Source organism: Diceros bicornis, chromosome 7, assembly GCF_020826845.1.
Source record: "Diceros bicornis minor isolate mBicDic1 chromosome 7, mDicBic1.mat.cur, whole genome shotgun sequence".
NCBI lineage: Eukaryota > Metazoa > Chordata > Mammalia > Perissodactyla > Rhinocerotidae > Diceros > Diceros bicornis.
In genome coordinates, this window is record NC_080746.1 from 22,564,149 (window position 1) to 22,586,271 (window position 22,123).

Here is a 22,123-nt window from a genome sequence, read left to right on the forward strand (position 1 = left end):
ATAGTTTATCTGGCATTTTGAATTATCTGTGAAAGGTTACCAGCATCCTCCATATAATGTGTTGTTCTTTAACTTTTTTCTTTTTTGATGTGTGATATGTTGGCACAATATAGGATGCACGAGGCAACCTCTGCAGAAACTAAATGCTCAAAGAGAAAACGCTGTGAAGTCTGGGGAGAAAATCCCAATCCCAATGACTGGAGGCGAGTTGATGGTTGGCCAGTTGGACTGAAAAATGTTGGCAATACGTGTTGGTTTAGTGCTGTTATTCAGGTATGATATTTTTAAGAGACAACTGTGTCTTCTGTAAACAATTTTGTAATTTATTAAACTGAAATTGAGAAACATAGCTTTAAAAAAATGGAAACAGATATGTAAAACTGGGGAATTTCTCCCATGGCATTGCTGTGTTTTGGTTGCTTTCTTGTTTTGGATTTACACGCTCTGTTTTCTAAATTGGGCAGTACTAAAAACAAAATCTTCTGTAGTTGTAAGTATGCTGAATAGGTGTTTTGGATCAGCATTTAATAAATACAGTATTACAGCAGAGCAAGAGTTAATAAGGAGAAATCAGTTGTTGGGGGCTATCATAAATATCCAGGCAGGAAATGATGGTGGCCTGGAATAAAGAAGTGGCATAAGCCATGAGAAGAGAGAAGTAAAAGCATTCTAGAGGTATTTAGGAATCCTGCAGATTCAGATCTGCAGGATTTGGTGAGTGACTGGATATAGGATATATGCAGGCGAGAGTTGAGAAAGACTCCAAGGTTTCTAGCTTAAGTAACCAGGTAGCTGATAGTGCCATTTGACACCGGAGGAGGAATAATTTGAGGCTGTGTTAAGAGTGGGATTTCAGTTCAGTTTTATACATGCTGAGTTTAAGGTGTCACATGGAGATACCATGTAGGCAGTTAACTATATGAATCTGTGGTTCAGTAAAAAGATCTGGGCTGCAGATACAAGATCTGAGAATCAGTAGCCTATAGGTGGTAATAAAGCCATGGAAGTGAATGAATTCTCCTAGAGAGAGTGTTGCCTCTTTAGAAGTATCTCCCAGGCATCTTAAACTCAACGTGGCCACAATGCAACACTTGCTCCTGCCCCTGCAGTCTTCTCCGTCAGTGCTTGCCATCTACCCAGCTGCTCAGCCAAAAATGGAATCCTCCCTTTCCATACGTAAAGTCCATGGATTTATTCCACTTACCATGTGCTTGGCACTGTTTTAGCACTGGGGAAACAGCAGTGAGTGAAACAAAGCCCTTATTCTCATGGGGTTTACTTTGAGGAGAGTGGGATAGACAGTAAAAAAAAATATGTATCAGGTGGTGATAAGTGCCATAAAGGCAAATGAACGAGGGTAGGAGGGGCTAGAGAGGGGAGGAGTGCTTTTTATACAGGGTGATTAAGTGGGCCTTTCTGATAAGGTGGGCATTTGAGCAGGGGCCTGAAGGGGGTGAAGGAATGAGCCATATAGTCACATAAAGAACATTTGGTATAGTTACATAATTACATAAAAAACATTACAGGACAGGGAACAGCGAGTGAAAAGACCCAGGTTCAGGAGCTTGTTTAAAGTGTTGAGAAATACTAGGAAGGCTGGGACTGAGTGATGGGGAGTGGTCAGAAAGGTAGTGGATATGTGGTGGGGAAGCTTGGGGTCGTGGTGAGGATTTAGGAATTGTATATGAGATGGGAAAGTATTGAAAGGTTGGAGCAGAGGAGTGATATGATCCTGCTTCCATTCTAAGAGGACCACCGGCATCTGTGTTGAGAATAGAAGGTAGACGGGAATGTGGAATTAGGGGCATCAGTCAGTTCTTTTCCTGTCAAGAGGGAGACAGAGAGAGATTGAGAACCTTCCCCGAATTCCTGTCCCCCTCAGCCTTCGCTCCTATGAGAGACGTTGGAACGGGCTAGCAGATAGAGAGGATAACAGAATGAGGTTTCTGAGAAAGCATAAGAGGACAGGATGTAGAGCGAGTCGGGAGGGATTGGCCCTAAAGAGGAAAAGGGCAAGAGAGTTCTGGGGGAAAGGAGAAGGAAGGAATGATGACCTCAAGTTGAAGTTGAAATCATTTCTAATAGTCATTTTTTCCTCTGTGAAATAAGCAGCCATTTTCTGAGGCAGAGTGGAGAAGTGACAGAGTCAGATTTTAAAGGGAGTGAAAGTTTAAAATAGTTGTGAACAGTAGGAAAGCCAGTTGGCACCAGAATACAATAGTAGCTTTTCTAAAAACTTGAAGATCTACTTGAGGTTGTTGACCTGAAATGTATGGTGGTATCAATGTGTCCTGTTTTTATCAGGACTTTCTGTTAGCACTCTGAAACTCTTAAGTGGAAAGTTAAATTCGTTTAGGTCAGAAGGTTTGCTGGGTATGGTGAAAGGACAAAAGGGCATTTTGAGAATTTAAGGAAGGTGGTTAAAGACCATGGAATCAAAACTAGATGAGGGAGAAATGAAGACAGGGAGGAACTAATGCTTAGGAAGAACTGAAAGAGGTCACTTTGCTTGGGCTCCTGATGAAGTCATAGATCATATGTCCTGTGGGTAATTGAACAAATAAGCCAGAAGACAGGTTATGGTTCAAGAGTGGGATTTTCTGAATTTTGGGTCTGGGAGTTGGCAGCTTTTCAGGTATTAACATGTCGTGAGTGTGGCCTTGGATGTGGGTGTAGAGATGGAGGAATATGTCACTAGAGAGAAGGTGCTCAGGAAGCCAGGGGGTCCCTGGGCTGAATGGATACGCATATATGTCCCCTCAACAAATACTAGTTGAACACCTACTGAATATCTAACACTGTTCTAGGCCCTTGAGACGTAGGAGTGAACCAAACCAAGACAGAGTCTTGCCTTACGGAATCTAAATTCTTGTAAGGCAAGACAGACAAGGAACAATAAAGTGAAAAACTAGCTAGTTAACTAACTAAATAAATTGATGTAATATGTTAGATTGTAATTAGTGTGATAGAAAAAAATAGCAGGGTAAGGGAGCTTGGAATTAATGCAGGCGGGACAGGAGCAGGCTGCAATATCAGCTGTGATGTTAGGTTAGGCCTCATGGAGGGGATGAGATTGGAGCAGATGCCAGACACACAGGAGGCGAGAGAGTGAGCCAGGCAGCTATGTGGGAAGAACATTCCAGGTGGGGAAAACCATAGAGCAACAGACCTAAGGTGAGAGTGGGCTTGGTGTGTTCATGAGCCATCAAAGAGTCCTGAATGGCTGGAATGCTAGGAACAGAGAAGAGAGTCATTGGAGGTGAGGTTGGAGAGGTAACTTGTCTTTTATTCTGAGTGAGGTGGGGAGGAGGGTTCTGAGCAGAGGAGTGATGAACTCTGACCTGAGTTTTAAAAGACTCACTCTGGCTACTATGAAGAGAGCCAAATGGAGGGGGCAAGGATACAAGTGGAGGGATCTCTGAAGGAGGCTGTTGCAGTCATCCACGTGAGAGGTGATGGTGGCCTGGACCAGGCAGGTAGCCATGGAAATAGAGAAGAGGTTGGATTCTTGATTTATTCTGAAGGTAGAGCTGACAGGATTTCCCATGGATTGGATGTTTATTGAAGTCACCTAGTAAGATGACAGGACTTGGATAGTAAGAAGAGCTATTACCAGATGATAGTCTTCAGTGATAGTCTTCAGTGAATCAGGAGCTTTATTTTGGTCGTATTAGAGGCACACAGGTTAGAAGATCCTGTGTGGCAAGTGGATTGGTAGAGGGCAAGTTCTGGAGTCAGAGAGACCATACGCAGTGATCCAAGTGAGCAGTGATGGGAGTTTGATTAGAGCAGTGATGGGGACTGATTGGGAGGAGGTGGTTATAAATAGCACTCCGTAGGCAGAGTCCAAGGGACTTCTTACTTACTGGATGTGGATGGTTAAGAAAGGAAAAGGGCAGGCGCAAGCAGTTAAGTGCGTGCGTTCTACTGCGGTGGGCCGGGGTTTGCTGGTTCGGATCCCAGGCGCGCACCGACGCACCACTTGTCGAGCCATGCTGTGGTGGCGTCCCATATAAAGTGGAGGAAGATGGGCACGGATGTTAGCCCACGGCCAGTCTTCCTCAACAAAAAAAAAAAAAAAAGAGGAGGATTGGCAGATGTTAGCTCAGGGCCAATCTTCCTTACAAAAAAAAAAGAAAAGGATTCGAAGATTATTATAAAGTTCTAAACTTTGATGGTTGGAGGAGGAGGAGGAGGAGGAGGATGTAATTATAATTAAGTGATACCGAGAATACAGGAGAAGCAGCACATGTTGGAGGATCATATCAATTTTGGATTGGGAAATGTGAATAATATTAGCTCACACTTTTGTGGCTTTTAAGAATAATGGCATCTTTGGGGAAAGCTAGATTTCGGCAGAGGTGAGGAGAGTGGAGTGAAGAGACTGAGAAGGTAAAGCCATTTTTCTCATGGTAGGACAGAGGTCCTGGAAGATATTATGGGGTAGTCAGCAGAGTAAGTATGAAGCTGGGAGGAATGGAGATGCGCTGGGTGGACAGGTGAGGTGAAAGAGAAGACAGTGGGCCGAGTGTAGAGCTGAGCAATCCAGCCCTGGCTCCAGATAGAACTGTGGTATGACAGTGTGACCTGACTTTAAATTCCCAGCCCAGTTGTACACCCACCCTATTGGTTGAATTCCAGTAGGGCTTGTGAGAGAGTGAGGGAAGTTGGAGAGGTGGCACATGGCTCTGGTCTGATACCATCTCTTTGAGTTTGTGTCTGACTTTGGAAGGCATACCTGGGGCTTTTTGAATACGATTGAAGTATTTTGTTTAATTCTGATTACAAAGTTTTGCCTATTCTAAAAAGTGTTTTGCCTGTTCCGGTATTCAGGCTTGAGGGCATTTTCATTTGAGGACTATGTTGGATGAGGAGTTATATTCATACAAGGTATTTTAAAAAGCATTAACTTTCAAAAGATATTCATAGTAGAAAAATGTATGATTTACAAATTATAAAAATAATCCCTCTTTCCAATTTTGCCAGCCAGAGATATCTGCTGTTAAAATTTTTTAAAATACAATACTTACAAGAGTGGAGAATAGTAAACTCTGCCGTACCTACCAGTCAGCTTTAGAAATAAATGTTACAAATCCCTGTACCATCCCCATTTACATCCTCCCTTCCCCACACGTATAACCACACATGTGTGGATCCCCAAACAATATATCATGTCAGCTCAGATATAAATAAACTTAATATAAACAATATAATACTCTATTTTTTGCACCTTTTTTCCACACAAAATATATTTCTGAGATTTGTCCATGTCGATACATGTAGCTCTTGATGATTCATTTTCACTGCTGTGTAGTAGTCCATTTTATGAAAACATTTTTTTCTACAATATTATTTAAATGAATACATAACAGTGTTTTGTATAAATGTACTATAATTTATTTACTCTGTTCCTATAGTTAGCCAGGAGGTTGTTTTTTCCTAAAAGGATTAACATTCTTTCAGCTGAATTTTTATGCATAGCCATTATTATTTCCTTCAACATAACAAAGTAGAATTACTAGGTTGACAATTGTATGTACTTTTAAGGTAAAAGAAATATTTTTTTGTAGCAGTTCTTTTGAAAAAAAGGCTATGAATCCATGTCTTTCTTTATTTTAGTCTCTCTTTCAGTTGCCTGAATTTCGAAGACTGGTTCTCAGCTATAGTCTGCCACAGAATGTACTTGAAAATTGTCCAAGTCACACGGTAAGTTGGTGCTGAGGAATCTTCACTGATGTTTAGTTCCTTTCATCCCAAAGGCTTTTACATTTTTGGCTAAAGCTGATAACTGATGCTCTTTGCTTGTGCTATTACATGTTTTCATCTCCAAATGGCTTTTTCCTAATTTGTGACAGGAAATAAGGGTTTTCCAAAATGTAAAGTTATGTAGGAATAAAATCAGAAAAACAGTTCAAAGAAAGTGGTGAGTCACCCTGGCAGCCTCAGCTCTTCTGCCACTGTGTGGGAGATTCAGAAATACTGCTGTGTGTGGCATCCTTCACTGCTCCGTTAGCCGCTTAGGCCAGGTAATGCAGGATAGATGACCTGATGCCGGAGGCCTGGACCTTCTTAGAAGAGCCTTCAGTCTGTTTTTGCCGAATGATGTAGCCTCCTGCCAGCCACCTAACCCTTCCCAGGATTTCACCCTGGTGATGCAGTTTCCTGACAGGAGGGAGGGCAGCAGCTTCAGAAAATAAGCATTTTCACTTTTCTGATAATATTATCTCTCTGACTTTTACATAGATATTCTTCAGGTTAGGGTAATCCCCTACAAAGACCTTATGAGAGTACCTGTAACATAGTTTGAGACCTGACTCTGACCTAGATCTAGGTAAATATAAATTAGGCGGTGACAACTTTTCTCTTTATGTGTTCTAATTTTCCAAATATATTGCTGTCCTTTTTACAGGAAAAGAGAAATATCGTGTTTATGCAAGAGCTTCAGTATTTGTTTGCTCTGATGATGGGATCAAATCGCAAATTTGTAGACCCTTCTGCAGCCCTAGATCTCTTAAAAGGAGCGTTCCGATCACCTGAGGAACAGCAGGTACGAGAACCCTGCTCTCCTTGTGTTTTCCTCAAACTCCATGGAGTTTGAAATCATGCCTTGTTAATATTACTGTGGTAGTGCTTTATTCCAACTGTGTAGTAAGTTGTGAACATGACTAAGCAGGACTGTGGGTGCCTGCTTTTGTCCTTTATAATGCCTAAGGAACAGGTGGTAAAAAGAGAGAGCGAGAGAGACAGAGAGAGAGAGAGAGTGTGTGTGTGTGTGTGTGTGTGTGTGTGTGTGTGTGGTGTGGGGGAGGCTGGCAGTTCTAAAGGGAAGAAGAAATAGAATAGAATTATACAGAAGCTGTTGAAGTAGAATGGAGGAGATTGAAAGATGTCTCAGTGAATCACAGCAAAGGGTCATGGAAAAAGGTAGAGTCCTTTGCCTGTGTCTTTGTCTTGGGATGGCCCAGATAAAAAGCCTATGTTTAAAACTATGTAAACCTGAGTTCAGCAGCTTTTCTGAGCAATATTTCTCTTCCCGACATTAGTACTTTCTTTTCCCTACCTCCTATTAAGAAACAAAGCTGTCACTATTAGAGCAACTTCTTCCTCATAATATTAATTTTTCTCTGTATTCATGTAAAGGTCCTACAGTTCTATAAAATTTTCAAAGCATTTCATACAAGTTTCCTTTCTCCATTCAGGTCTCATATTGTTCTAGAGGACTTCAGTCCATTCTTTGGATTTTTTTTTTAAGGCCAAATTGGAAATTTGTTAGTTTGTTACAAATAGATGTGGCTGGAAGTAGTAGAGTTCCAATTTCCTCTGAGCCACAGCTTGGTCAGAGGTGGCCCAATACTCCTTCTCTTCTATCCATAGTAGCTAGGTTCCAGTGTTCCTTGTATCCTCATGATATTTGGCCCTGAAAAGTAAAGCTTTCGTTGCCAAAGAATCTTAATCATTGGTGGGATAAGGGCAAATGTTCATTTCTTAAAGTATAGTGTTGGGTCTAACTCGTATGCAATTTGTGCCTCTCTTATAGCAAGATGTGAGTGAATTCACACACAAGCTCCTGGATTGGCTAGAGGACGCATTCCAGCTAGCTGTTAATGTTAAGTGAGTGTTGAGGATTTGTTTGCACATCCTTCCTGCTCACAGTGGTCCAGTGAGAATTATGATATGGGAAAAAAATACTCTTCTCAAGTAGAAATTGCTGGTTTTTACCAAACCTCGGGGGGTAACCACTCACATATTCACAACATTGTGTATCCCCATTGCCTTTGGTTGTCCCCCCTAAGAATATAGATAATCATCTTAACCTGAAACTTTTTTACTAACGGGGCCATAACTGTTAACTTTCGTAACAAAGTCATAGCCTGTGCTATAAAGTGTATTAAAAGGCTAAATAAATCCTAGATGTGAATATAGTGGTGTAATATGGATATATTAAATTTAATCTAAGATGACTTGTGAAGTCTGTGTAGAATATTAGAGGATAGCTTTTAGTTGTCTCAGTCCCTGGCTGAAGTGAAATTCAGGGCAAAGAAGACACATATCCCTCGCCTAATACAGATCCTGAGAAATTTGTTTTCTAGATTGTTTTGACTCTAGGTGGAAGAAATGTATATCATAAAACATCTCTGCTAATAGCAATTTATGTAGTTAATAATTTAAGATGCGCTTGTAAAAATTATTTTCACTGCATTACTGTCATGCCACTGAGAAAACATTTTTGTGTTTATTTGCAAAAGTGCACTAGAGGGTTCAGTCTTACCTCTATACTACTTCTATACCTTGTATACATCTATGATTGGATATGGATGGATACATTGACTGTATACCGATACATGTATTTGTCTTCATCTGTGACTCCCATATTAGACTTTCAGCTCCGTAAGGCCAGGGATCATGCCTTCTTATCTTTGTGTCTTCAGAATTTAGCACAATGCTGGGTGTATACTTGTTCAATGAATGTATGAACTGAACTGATCTGTTATCTATTTTAGACCCTACCTGGCTCTTTGGGGTTTGATGAAAATGTACTATTTTTGCTTTTGTGTGATGGTTGGGTTTAGTTTAGTGTTTATCTGATCCAGATGGAACAGAATTGTCTCCTTTTTTTAAAAGCAGCAATACCAGGAACAAATCTGAAAATCCAATGGTGCAGCTATTCTACGGTACTTTCCTCACTGAAGGGGTTCGTGAAGGTAAATTCTCTGCTCTAAATGTTAATTCTAGATCTGTGACTGTATGTGTATTACTGTGTCCTTTTGGTAAGGCAGTATAATGAAAAGGCTTGAGATTCAGACAAATCCAAGACTGAGTATTGATTCTGCCTCTTAGTATCTGTATAATCGTGGACAAACTATGTGATCTCCTGGATCCTCAGTCTCTTCTGTAAAATGGGCACAATGTTTATCTCAGAGTCGTTATCTTAAATTATATGACATTTGCACTGCCCAAGTCTGGTATTAATGTCAGACGCACAGTGATGTTACTCAGTTATCTCCGTGTTGTTTTTTCCAATGTAATATTTAATCTCAAAAGGTTTTATTGAGTTAGACTGCCAAAAATGTTTGTCTACCATAGAGTCTTATCTAAGCTGCATGTTGGAAACATAATGTTTTTTTTAACTGTGGAAAATTTTGAACACATACAAATAGAGCAAGATAAAACCCCCCATGAACTAGGTAACCATTAGCCCATGGCCAGTCATTTCCTATCTGACCCCTGTCTACTTTTACCCTCCAATATTCTTTTTAAAACAACCCAATACCACTATCACTCCAAAAAATAGCATTTCTTCATATCAAATATCTAGTCAGTGTTCAAATTTCCAATTTGTTTTATAATTATATATGTGTGTGTATGTATATATATATATGTATATATAGAAGGGGGAAGGGGGTAGGGGAGTGTGAGTTTTTTACAGTTTGTTTTAATCAGGATTCAAATGTGATTCATATATGATTTGTTGATATGTCTTTCAAGTCTCTTTTCAAAGTCTGTAGACTCTGCCTCTTCATCCTTTTTTCCTTGAAATGTATTTTTTTAAGAACCTGGGTTGTTTGTTCTCTGGTGTTCGCCACAGTATGGAATTGTGCTGCTTGCCTATCCATGATATAGTTTAACGTGTTCCTCTCTACTCCTCTTTTTGTAAATTGGTAGTTGGATCTAGAGTTTGTCCAGATTCAGGTAAGGCTTTTTTTGGCAAGACTAATTCACAGGTGGTGGATAGTCTTTGATCAGGTGGCATATAATGTCTGGTTGTCTTGCTTTTTGCCATGATAGCAGTTGTAATGATCAGTGCCTGCGTCCACTGATTCATTAGAGGCTGCCACGCAGGCTTATGTGTACTTCTCACCAGTTCTCAGGAAGTTGCTGAATTAAGAAGACACTGTCTCTGTGGTGCCAGAAAAAAGGCTTTAGATAGCAGTAGTGATGTCTTTAAAAAAGCAATCTGTTTCTTTGCCTAGGAAAGCACTTTTGTAACAATGAGACCTTCGGCCAGTATCCCCTTCAGGTAAATGGTTATCGCAACTTAGACGAATGTTTGGAAGGGGCCATGGTGGAGGGTGACATTGAGCTGCTTCCTTCCGATCATTCAGTGAAGTATGGACAAGAGGTGAGTTGGATACTTTTATTTGCTGTGCCAATGACAGAGCCAGTTAAGTAGGACTGAGCTTTTTGGCAAACTGTTTTCCCATCACATGTTCAATAACTTTACACCTAATAGAACTTGAACTAGTCAGAAGTCTCTCATGAGTTGGTATGAATTAGTGAGTCTTAGTGTTTGATAAATACCTTCTTTACTAAAATATGAATTTGAGTTAATCATATAAAGGTTGTATGCTGCTTCTGATGTTTTAAGTATGATCAAGTTTCTCTCTTTCTGTTGAAGCCTACCTGTACCTGAGTAGGGAGAACCCACTGCCTCCATATTTTCGGAGGGTAAAAGTACAGTGATTAACTCCTATGGTATGCCATTTAGAATATTTTCCCTATTATAGTATTTATTGTTCTCAGTTGTAAATTCTACCTTTGCTTTTAAAATTTTTTAAATTTAATATTCATTTATTTATTTTTGTGGGTTGGAAAGAAAGGGGGAAATTAAAGGGAGAGCAAGAGTAATTAATATCTCAATTCTAATTGGGTTAAGAATTAGTGAGTTGCATTTGTAGCATAATTGTCAATACCACGTAGCTTGGATTATTCTCCTTTCATCGTACATTTTGAAACAAAATTGTGGCTTATATGAGTCCATCTCAGTAATTACTGTAGGAGAAAGAAAAGCTTTCTTGAATTAATATAGGAAGCCGAACATGAGCCTTGTCAAAGTACATTAGCTGTAGAGCAGTTGGAACTGGGAGAGAACTGCTGCCTCCTTAGCTTTCCAAGAAAGTACGAAGTCCTGATTGGGAGGCATAACATCTGTACCATCTGTGCAGAGCTGATGCACGCTCTTACAAAAGAGAAGGAATGTTTGTTAGCTACTTAGACCTCTGGAGACCTTTATTCAAGGATGGGAACTTGCATAAAAAAAAAGAAGAAAAGAAAATTGTTACGCTTATTTAGATTTAGCCCTGGGGTCATCACACAGACTATCTGGATTCACCTTGTGCCGACAGGGTGTGTGAAGGGGGCGTAGCTGTTTGCACCTTTGGTAAAGGGTGAAAGCTGTTCATAGAGACCTCTGGCATACAGGTGAATTGAACAGAAATGCATTTCCTGGTTTAGCTTTTCCTCATCCAAGATCAGTGACAAGTTGAGATCTTTTTTATAAGGCAGTGCTATTTTTTCTTGGAACTCAAGGTAACATTGTAGGTTGATTTGACTGGGTCTCTTAGGAGATGTGTAAATTCTTGGAATTGAGAGGTTTTCTCAGAAACTTGAGAACTCATAATCATAGGCTATTTTAAATTTCTTTTTTAGACATAAAGAGGATTCAAATTTTGTAAATACTGTAAATAAATAGTAAAGACTGTAGATAAATAGTATATAATATATGTACACAAATTAGTCTTTTTAGCTGATTCATGGAGACAGTTTTCTCCTAAGTTATGTGCTGTTTAGATCATAATTTCTAATTCTATGGTTAGGCTAGCCATTTTCTTCAAGTTTGAACCTCTTTTGAATACCGATGACTTAATGAGTTGTGTAGATCCTTGATGCAGTTCACATATTTAAGGCTAGTTATTTCTGAGGGTGATAGTTGAGTAAAATGCTGTTGACTGGCTCATAAATTTGGAGTCTTGAGAAATCATATTCTCTAAGAGGGCATGATTCTAAGCGGTCATTTCCTTTAGTATTTGGGATTTTAAAAAGTTCTGGTATGAGTTTGATTTAAATATAAAGTCTATACCGAAAGAAGAAACTTCCATGAGGGATATTTTACATTTAGCTGTTGCTATCTCCTAAAATTAACTTCTTTCTCCCACATTTCTACTTTTGACACAGCGTTGGTTTACAAAGCTACCTCCAGTGTTGACCTTTGAACTCTCAAGATTTGAGTTCAATCAGTCCCTTGGTCAGCCAGAGAAAATTCACAATAAGCTGGAATTTCCTCAGATCATTTATATGGACAGGTGAGTTCTATGGTCGACTGTCATCTCGATGTATTGCAGCAATAGAAGTGAACATGTAATAAGTGTATTGTGCTTAGGAATCACCTGGAGGTCTTGATAATATACAGATTTGGATTCAGTGGATCTAAGTTGGGGCCAAGAGTTTGCATTTCTAAGAACCTCTCAGGGTCATGCTAATGATGCTTCTGATCTCTGGACCACAGTTTGAGTAGCTGGGCTTCAGGTGAAAGCTCTGCTAGTTTTAGGGTGAAGAACAGTATGTGGAGTGGCCCCACTGTATTTCTTTCTAATCTGAATACTATTTGTATTTCTGGGAAAAAAAAATTCTAGAGAGACTTATATTATAGAATTTTAATCTTTTTAAAATCGGGTTTATTGATGTATAGTTTACGTACAAAAAAGTGTTACCATTCTTAGGTGTACAGCCAATGAGCTTTGGCAATTGTATATAGCCAAGTAACCACTATCACAGTCAAGATATAGAACATTTCCATCACCTGAAAGGTTCCTTCGTGCCCCTTTGCAGTCAGTCCCTTTCCCCTACCCCCAGGCCCTTGTTTTGCCATTTCTAGAATGTCATATTAGTGACATTAATATTCAGTATGTACCCTGTGGTGGCCATCTTCTTTTTTGTTGTTGTTGTTGGTTTTTTTTGTTTGTTTTTTGTTTTTTTGGTTTTTTTTGTGAGAAAGATCAGCCCTGAGCTAACATCCGTGCTAATCCTCCTCTTTTTGCTGAGGAAGACCAGCTCTGAGCTAACATCTATTGCCAATCCTCCTCCTTTTTTTTCCCCAAAGCCCCAGTGGATAGTTGTGTGTCATAGTTGCACATCCTTCTAGTTGCTGTATGTGGGACGCGGTCTCAGCAGGGCTGGAGAAGCAGTGCGTCGGTGCGTGCCCGGGATCTGAACCCAGGCCGCCAGCAGCGGAGCGCGTGCACTCAACCGCCAAGCCACGGGGCCGGCCCGCCATCTTTTATTTAGGATAATGTTTTTGGGATTCATCCATGTTGTTGCACATAGATCAGTGATTTATTCTTTGATATTATTGAGTAGTATTCCATTGTTTGGATGTACCACAATATTTTTCCTATTCACCATTTGGTGGACATTTCATATGTATCCAGTTTTAGGCTATTCTGAATAAAGCTGCTATAAACATTCACATAAGTCTTAGTGTGGTTTTTAGTGCTTCTGGGTAAAATAACTAGGAGTGCGATTGCTGAGTTGTGTGAAAAGTGTATGTTTAACTTTATAAGAAATTTCCAAAATATTTTCTAAAGTAGCTGAACAAATTTTCATTTCTACCAGCAGCGTATGAGAGCTCCATTTGCTCCAAATCCTCTCCAATACTTGGAATTATCAGTCTTCTTAATTTTAGCCATTCTAGTGGGTTTGTAGGAATATCTTATTTTTCTTTAGATTTATATTTCTCTGATAACTAATGATGTTGAGCATCTTTTCACGGGCTTAATTAATGGTCATTTGTGTATTTTCTTTGGTGAAGTGTCCAGATCTTTTGTCCACTTTTGAATTTGGTTGGTTTTGTTCATACTGAATCATAAGAGTTCTTTATATGTCTTAGATATAAATCCAAACATTTCTTGTCTGTGCTTGTCTCTTGCATGTTGGACTAGCGTCTTTAGAAGACCAGGAGTTTTTAGTGTTAATGAAGTCTAATGTATCACTTTCTCTTTTATAGTTTGTGCTTTTTGTGTCCTGATTAATAAATCTTTGCCCACTCAAGGTCACAAAGATTTTCTTCTAGAAATTTTGTAATTTTAACTTTATGTTCATGTCTGTGACCCATTTAGAGTTTATTTTTATATATAGTATGAGATAAGGGGGGTTTTTTTGTAGGAGGAGAAATAGAGGCATGTGGGTGTACAGTTATTCCAGCACCATTTGTTGAAAAGACTCTCCTTTCCCCCATAGAATTACCTTGGTACTTTTGCCAAAAATTAATTGAACATATATTTGTAGGTCTATTTCTGGAGTCTCTGTTCTATCTATTGTCTAATCTTATGCCAGTGCTACATTCTTTTGATTTCTGTGGCTGTATTGTAAATCTTGACATCAGATAGTGTAGATAGTCCAACTTTGTTCTTCTTTTTTTCAAGATTGTTTTGGCTATTCCGGTCCTTTGTATGTCTATATAAACATTAGAATCAACTTGTGGGTTTCTACCTAATAGCATTGAGATTTTAATTGGGATTGTGTTGAACCTGCAGATCAACTTGGGGAAATTGATATCTTTATAGTTTTCAATCCTTCAATCTGTGAACATGGTATAGCTCCATTTGTTTAAGTCTTAATTTCTCTCAAGGGATATTTTGTAATTTTTAGCGTACAGGTCTTGCACATATCTGTTAAGTTTATCCCTAAATAATTCATGCTTTTGATGTTGTTATAGGGTTTTTTAAAAATTCTACTTTCTGGGGCCAGCCCGGTGGTACAAGCAGTTAAGTGTGTGTGCTCCGCTGCGGCAGCCTAGGCTTCACCGGTTCGGATCCCGGGCACACACTGACACACTGCTTGGCAAGCCATGCTGTGGCGGCATCCCATATAAAGTAGAGGAAGATGGGCACGGATGTTAGCCCAGGGCCAGTCTTCCTCAGCAAAAAAAAGAGGAGGATTGGCAGATGTTAGCACAGGGCTGATCTCCTCACAGGAAAAAAAAAAAAATTCTACTTTCTATTTATTCTTTACAAGTATACAGAAATGCAATATATTTTTTTCCTCTCTCTTTTTTAATTGGCCTTGTCTTTTTTTTTTAATTTTATTTATTTATTTATTCCCCCAAAGCCCCAGTAGATAGTTGTACGTCATAGCTGCACATCCTTCTAGTTGCTGTATGTGGGACGCGGCCCCAGCATGGCTGGAGAAGCGGTGCGTCAGTGCGCGCCCGGGATCCGAACCCGGGCCACCAGCAGCGGAGCGCGTGCGCTTAACCGCTAAGCCACAAGGCCGGCCCTGGCCTTGTCTTTTGACCTTACTAAACTCACTTATTAGTTCTGGTGCATTTTTGTAGATTCCTTGAGATTTTCTGTGTAGATGATCATGTCATCTGCAAGGAAAGGCAGTTTTACTTCTTCCTTGACTATCTGTATGCCTTTCGTTTCTTTTTTTTTTAACCTCATTGCACTGGCTGTGTCTCCAATAAAAGATTGAATAGAAGAGGTGAGAGTGGGTATCCTCAAGTTGTTCCTGATCTTGGGGGGGAAGCTTTCAGTCTTTCACTGTTAAGTATGATGTTACCTCTATATTTTCATAGATGCTGTTTGTCTGATTGAGCATGTTTTCTTGTATTCTTATTTTGCTGAGACTTGGTGTCATTAATGTTTTAAAATATAAATTGTGTTCATGGGATTATTATTTGCTTAGGTACATGTACAGGAGCAAAGAGCTTATTCGAAGTAAGAGAGAGTATATTCGAAAGTTGAAGGAGGAAGTAAAAGTTCTGCAGCAAAAACTGGAAAGGTAAGTCATGGACAACTTTGTTTTTAGAGATGTAAAACAGTAGAACATTAAAATCATATAATTTGCTCATATTTAAAAATTAAGTATTAACTGGTATATTTTATAAAATAGCCAAGAAAATATTTTTCTAAGTGTGAAGCAGTCTTTAAGATGAGCTGATAGAATCCATGGGCAAACAGTAGCCCTGGGGGACTTAAATGACTCAGAGTCACACAGTTAGTTACTGGCGGTGTCCTGAAGAGAACCCAAGGCCTGATTTCGTAGCCCTTCACTTTTTCTGCTCCCCTTGCCATCTTTTTCACAGACATGAGAAAGGTATCTGTCACAATACTCCAATCTCTTTTTCTTGGGAAAGCAGTTTCTGAAATGTCTGGGAAAGGTTAAAAAAACCCCACTGTTCTACCTAGAGCAGTGCTGAATGATTAAAAGGGCTAATATTTCTGACACAAAGTCCTTTCTTTTTTTTTTGCTGAGGAAGATTCGCCCTGACCTAACATCCATTCCGGTCTTCCTCTATTTTGTATGTAGGCTGCCGCCACAACCTGGCCACCGATGAGTGGTGTAGGTCCATCCCCGGGAACTGAACCCAGGCCACTGAAGCAGAGTGTGCCAAACTTAACCGCTAGGCCACGGGGCCGGCCCCACAAAGTCCTTTCTCTTACGGAGAACCTTTCCCTTTTTGTTTGTTTTGCACTCACTATTTTTGTGGAATCACCCTATGACTTCCTAAGGAGGAGTAAGTGTCATTTCTTTCTAGTCAAGATAGATCCCATTGATTTAGAATTTAAGAAGGAAATCCCATTCAATGTCAATGGCTTTTTCCCTTTTATCTACTTAACAGTTTTGCTGCTACCACCACCCCACCTCCACCCACTCCTCTCACTTCAGAAGAACTTGTCCAAGATGTACTGTGATCAGTCATCTGTTTGTCTTAATATAGACTTAAGCTGAGGATTGATTCCTCAAATACAGTCCTGGAGGTGGTTTACAGGACTGTCTACGTGCGGCAATAGTTTTCTTTTAAGGTTTTAGTGATACTTTGTAAGATTGGAAAATTTTAATTGTTTTTATAGAACCAAATATACCTGATATACTATAGCTCACAAATACTCAATTTACCAGTAACCAACAAGGCAATCTGGCTTATTTAGATTTTAAAATACAGTATAGGAGCATTTTCTGTAGTGTGACATTACTTTCTTTTTAAAATAAAATGCCTTTAAAGTTTCATAGAATTTTACTTGGGCAGTTTTTTTTTAATTGCTTGTCTATATGTGACATCCTCCTGGGAAAATATACAAGAAACTGTTAAAAGATACCAGTAGAACTGAGATGGGGTGGATGACTTCTGTGGTTTGTTTTACACTTTTTTGTATTTGAATTTTCTTATCAGGTACATGCATTACTTTTATCATTTAAAAAAATGAAAATGTTCACCATTTCTTCTCTAAGATACCTTGATAAAATATTAAAAATAACATTTCTTGTGTACAGTGTAGACATCTTTTGTGAACTACTTTTGCTCTGATTCTACTAAATTAATACAGGTGCTGCATTGTATGAAGTAGTTGGTCCTAAAAGTTGTCTAAAGGAATTCAGTAGAAGAACAGGAAAATAATTTTGTCATAAAATTGGAGATAAGTTTCTTAGAGAAAAATTTTCCTGAAATTTTGTATAAGTATCATATTAAAATACATACAGCAAACCTGGGAAGAGTTAAAGATATAAAATGATGACTTAAAATCCTTTGACATATTTCAGTGCTGCATTGCTAGTAATAAAATGTTTCCTTTGGTCCAGGCCAGTGGTGTATTATTAATTAATTCTTTCCATAAACACTAAGTATTTAAGTAGACATGTTAACCGTGTCTATGGGATAGACACAAGGTTTAGTTCATATACTGTAGGAGTTCAGAGAGGGGAGATGTTCTTTCCAGCGTTGGGAGGATGGAATAATGAGGAAGATTTCATGGAGAAAGTAGATCTTGAAAGATAAGTAGAGTTTAGGTAAGCTGAAAGTAGCTGAAATTAAGGCAAGAAAATACATCTAAGGAATAGAACAGTGCTCTAAGGTTCCTCTACCTTTACACATTTTGATGTCCTTCTCAGTGAAAGCTGCAATGCTCTGTGGCAGACAGATCCTAATTCTATTTCTCCTTTAAGTTAATGAAGATGAAGTGTCTTTGCTGCATACCCTCTACTACCAATAGGTAGTTGACTTTGAGTTGCATTATACCTTATTTCCACTAGTATTTTCATTTTATAATGTCCTTTTTAATATAGGAACAGACAGTTTTCCTTCTTGTTAATTCTGTACCTGTTTCTTACTTCCACTTTATTCAGAGAAGAAAAAGGTGAAGTGACTCTAACCCTTTGGAAGTGGAATCCCAGAATTGTAGATTTTACCTGTACCAGCTAGTCAACTTAATAATTGTACCATTTAAAAACTCTGTTTACTATAGTGAACTATAGAATGCATTAAAGTAAATCTCTTTACTGACTCTAACATGTACTAGTAATGGCAGAATAATGGATATTATTAAAGTAATTTTGGTTACATATTGAAGATATTTATTATTTACTAATCCCAAAGAAATCTTCAATAGTTTATGCCTGGCCTATGCTATTGAATGAATGTATGAATAATAGGGTACGTAGGACCCTGCAGAAGAAAGATTTGCCAGTTTTCTTAAACTCTGGTCTTGATCAACAACTACTTCCCCTTTCCAGCTTTCTCTTATTTTTCTTAATTGCAAATTAGTTGATCTAAAGGGCAGCAAAGAAAAAAACCCTTTGGTACTAGCTCACCAGCATTATTTTCAGATTTGAGTACTGGTAGTATATCTATTTTCCCTTAAGAAACAGAATTTACTTTTATGACCAGAGCCTAAGTGTGATATAATATCAAGAGAAAGCCTCACTGGCCTGACTTGGATTAGGAGCGCATTTGAAATGTTTTCTCCCAGGCTTAAAAATTTAGATTGTTATTAATTTTTGCTTTTGTAGTTAGAGAATATTTTCCTGTTAGATAGTTTGAGTAATGTATTAAATATTGTATAGCCGTTAGAAATAAGCCTTTACATTGACTCTCCACACAATAACAGATCTTTTGTCAGCAAGTCGCAAAATACAAGACGGACTTGGCCAGTAGAGTACCATTGTCTTTGCCTCTTAGGTATGTGAAGTATGGCTCAGGCCCGGCTCGGTTCCCACTTCCGGACATGTTGAAATATGTTATTGAATTTGCTAGTACAAAACCTGCCTCAGAAAGCTCTACGTCTCAAAGTGATGCACATGTGACGTTACCGCTGTCTTCAGTGCACTGTCCAGTTTCTGACCTGACGTCCGAGGAAAGGTAATAAAAACAAATTTTAAAGGTAGTGTATATTGCTTTTTTGGTTTCATTTGAACTATGCACCATCTTTCCACCACTCACCCCATAAGAGCCCAAGGGCTGTGAGCTCTTTGTCTTATAGGGAAGGATTTTGCCACCTGTCACTTGGGTGGGAGTGTTCATAATTCCCACTGGTGCACTCATCTGGCCCACGGAGTGGTTGGGATTATTTCAGAGGTTCTTGAACTGTCTGGAATAGTGTTCATGCGCCTCCAGGGCTACCTTGTTTTGAGCTAACTATAAGCTAGCTGCCACTAAGGGCCTTTCTCAGAGAAATCCTCAAACCCTATCTTCTGAAACATCTCATCTCCATCTGCTGAGAAGTAAGCATGACTAAGTAAACATCAAGGAAAGAGACTAATTCATAAATAGACGATTAAAACATGAAAAAGAACTGGCTAGAAATTGAAGAGCACAGCCCAGAGGGGCTTATCTAGTGAGGAAACAGGTCAAGTTACATGAGCCCTCTGATTCTATTCTAGCTTAGCCACATGCAGCAAGCCTTGTGGCCTGGAGGAGCCACTAGGGTCAGCATGGATCAAATGTGATGTGTATGTCCTGGCTAATAAAAACACTAGAACTCATAAAAAAAAAAAGGTTAACCTTTTATGGTAAAAAACCCAACCATTCCCCCAACCCCCCCCATATTAATATTTATTCATCCATGTATGCATGGAAATGCATATCTGGATAGAACATATCAAATGTTAAGAATAATTATCTCTAGCGGGTGGCATGAGGCTAGGGATGGTGGGTTCTTTTACTTTTTACACTCTACCTATCTGTTTGGATTTTTTTTAATAGAATTTTTTCATGTTCTTTATATATAAACACCTTTAATTTTTTAAAGTGGTTGGGCAGGTTGTTTAATCACATGAAATAATACTACCTGATATTATTAGATTTTAAAGTTACAGTGTGTGTGTGAGAGAGAGAGAGAGATCTCTTCTGAGATTGAGATATCTGCTCTTTTGCTTATATTGGGCTTATTTTTTGACATGTGTAGGTCGTTAGGGAAAAGAGGTTTTCTCTATTGTCTGTGTGAGAGGGGAGTGGGAGGAGTAGGGAGTGAGGGTTTCTTATAAGTCAAAGCTAAAGGAAGTTTATGTTCCTCAGTTTTGGTGTGAAACAGAAACCTGAGTACAATTAGAAGCTTAGTTTACATTCCTGCTGGTTTGTCTATGTGCAATTTGTTTGACAGTAGTTAATTAGTAGATAAATTAACATTTACTTTACATGATTTATTCTCAGTTAGTTTACAGCGATGATGTAAAGAAGTTAACATTTACGTTTTATAGCTGAGGTATTAGATTGCTTACTTACCTGAGGTGTTAGATTGCTAACTTTTCCTTGAGCGGTTAGCCAAGGAGTAGTGGAGCTGAGATTGTCTGCCTTTAAGTCCTGCCCCTTGTGCTTTCCCAGGGGCCACCTGGTTTGCATTCCTGTGAGACTGTCTACAGGCTGTTCAGCTGACACTTCGTTTTTCTTGGTTCTGTATATTTTATTCCTGGATGGATAGTCTTGCTTTAGTTGGTTGCATCTTGGAAACGTGATATGTGATTCCTTGATTCTTCCAGTCCCAGTCTTCTCTTCTCCATCTTCCTTCTCATCCCTTCTTCGTGAGAAGGCATTATAACAAGTGGTTAGAGAGCATGAGCTGTAGACTCAGGCAGATCTGGGTTTTCCCTCTCCATCATTTACTAGCTGAGTGAACTTGGGTAAGTTACTTAATTTCTCTAAATCTTAGGTTTGCAATTGGTAAAATAGGGATGGTAATAGTATCTGCCTCATAAGCAAGGTGTGTTAAATGAGATGGTGCACATAAAGAAAAGGTTTGGCTCAGAACCTTTACAGAGTGAATGCTCACTAAATTATGGCCATCCTTTTCCATATAGTAGCTTTGCTTTACAAAGCACATTAATTTAGGCCAAGGCATATTTTGGAAATTATCATATGAACATGATTTTTATCTTCCTTCAGTACAAGTAAAGAAAGCTCCTCTCAGGATGCTGAAAGTACCTTTTCTCCTTGTGAAGATTGTCTACACAAGTCTGAGTCAATGAATACTCCACTTACATCTTCCCGGTCTTCCATGGAAATGCCTGCACACCCAGCTCCTCGAACAGTCACAGATGAGGAGATAAACTTTGTGAAGACCTGTCTTCAGAGGTGGAGGAGTGAGATTGAACAAGACATACAAGGTTGGCTCTTTTAAAACTTGTCAAACGATTACTCTTTGCCTTTTCTGTTTGTTGAATATTTGGAAGTTAGGCACCTTGGATACATTTCCTGCCGTTGCCATATATACTGTTGAATTTCAGCATGGTGGTTGTGACTTCTTTTGTAATTTTAGTTCCCCGTAGGATTGGTTCGCACTCCCATTATACAGCTATAGAAAGATCCCTCTTCAAAATTTTTGGTAATTCCCAAATAGCTTAGACATTCATGATCACCTTTGGCTGGGTTTTTTCTGCATCTGCTGATTTCTCTTCTTGCAGTTGTCTGAATTCTGGCTTCAGTTGACCCAAACTTAGAATTTAGCTTTCCCGGATTTCGACTTTTAAAAGTCTTTTCTAGGGGGCCGACCCGGTGGCACAAAGCGGTTAAGTGTGCGTGCTTTGCTGCGGTGGCCCAGGGTTCACCGGTTCGGATCCCGGGCATGCACCGATGCACCACTTGTCAAGCCATGCTGTGGTGGTGTCCCATATAAAGGGGAGGAAGATGGGCATGGATGTTAGCCCAGGGCCAGTCTTCCTCACCAAAAAAAAAAAGAGGAAGATTGGCAGATGTTAGCTCAGGGGCGATCTTCCTCACAGAAAAAAAAAAGTCTTTTCTATATGAAGCATGCCTTATTGAAGGTTAATCAGGCAGGGAATGTTTGAGCAATCCGTGCAGTGTAGAATTGAATTATTCAGCATTCTGTTCTTAAAAGTTCTTTGGCTTCTTTGTCGTGTTGCTCAGACTTTCCCTCTTCTCCTTCCTTTCTCCTTTTAACTAGGGAGCAAAAAAAAGAAAAAGAAAAATGTAGATTCCTCCCAGGTTCTTATTCACAGAAATTTAGCCCTGCCTTTTGGTCTGCCTTCTCTTTTCAGGTCCTGTCTCTGGAACATATATTTTACACCCAAGTGACTCATTAAGATCTTTTCCTAAATAGAGACCGTTTCCTCTTTA

General features: G+C 39.1%; 1 protein-coding gene across 7 annotated transcripts in view; it reads left to right on the forward strand.

The window, feature by feature from the left end:
• Nucleotides 1-22,123, forward strand: part of USP28 (ubiquitin specific peptidase 28) — a 60,453-nt gene that overhangs the window by 24,666 nt on the left and 13,664 nt on the right. For 5 of the 7 annotated variants that reach the window (XM_058545195.1, XM_058545189.1, XM_058545193.1 and 2 more), the window contains 10 exons: nt 114-273; nt 5,620-5,706; nt 6,410-6,547; nt 7,538-7,611; nt 8,623-8,702; nt 9,972-10,120; nt 11,953-12,080; nt 15,463-15,558; nt 18,734-18,913; nt 20,933-21,153. In XM_058545195.1, the coding sequence (XP_058401178.1) occupies nt 114-273; nt 5,620-5,706; nt 6,410-6,547; nt 7,538-7,611; nt 8,623-8,702; nt 9,972-10,120; nt 11,953-12,080; nt 15,463-15,558; nt 18,734-18,913; nt 20,933-21,153 (1,313 nt within the window). Of the gene's footprint in view, nt 1-113; nt 274-5,619; nt 5,707-6,409; nt 6,548-7,537; nt 7,612-8,622; nt 8,703-9,971; nt 10,121-10,413; nt 10,474-11,952; nt 12,081-15,462; nt 15,559-18,733; nt 18,914-20,932; nt 21,154-22,123 lie in introns of those variants that run through there. The other 2 variants (XM_058545190.1, XM_058545194.1) reach the window with 2 other exon arrangements.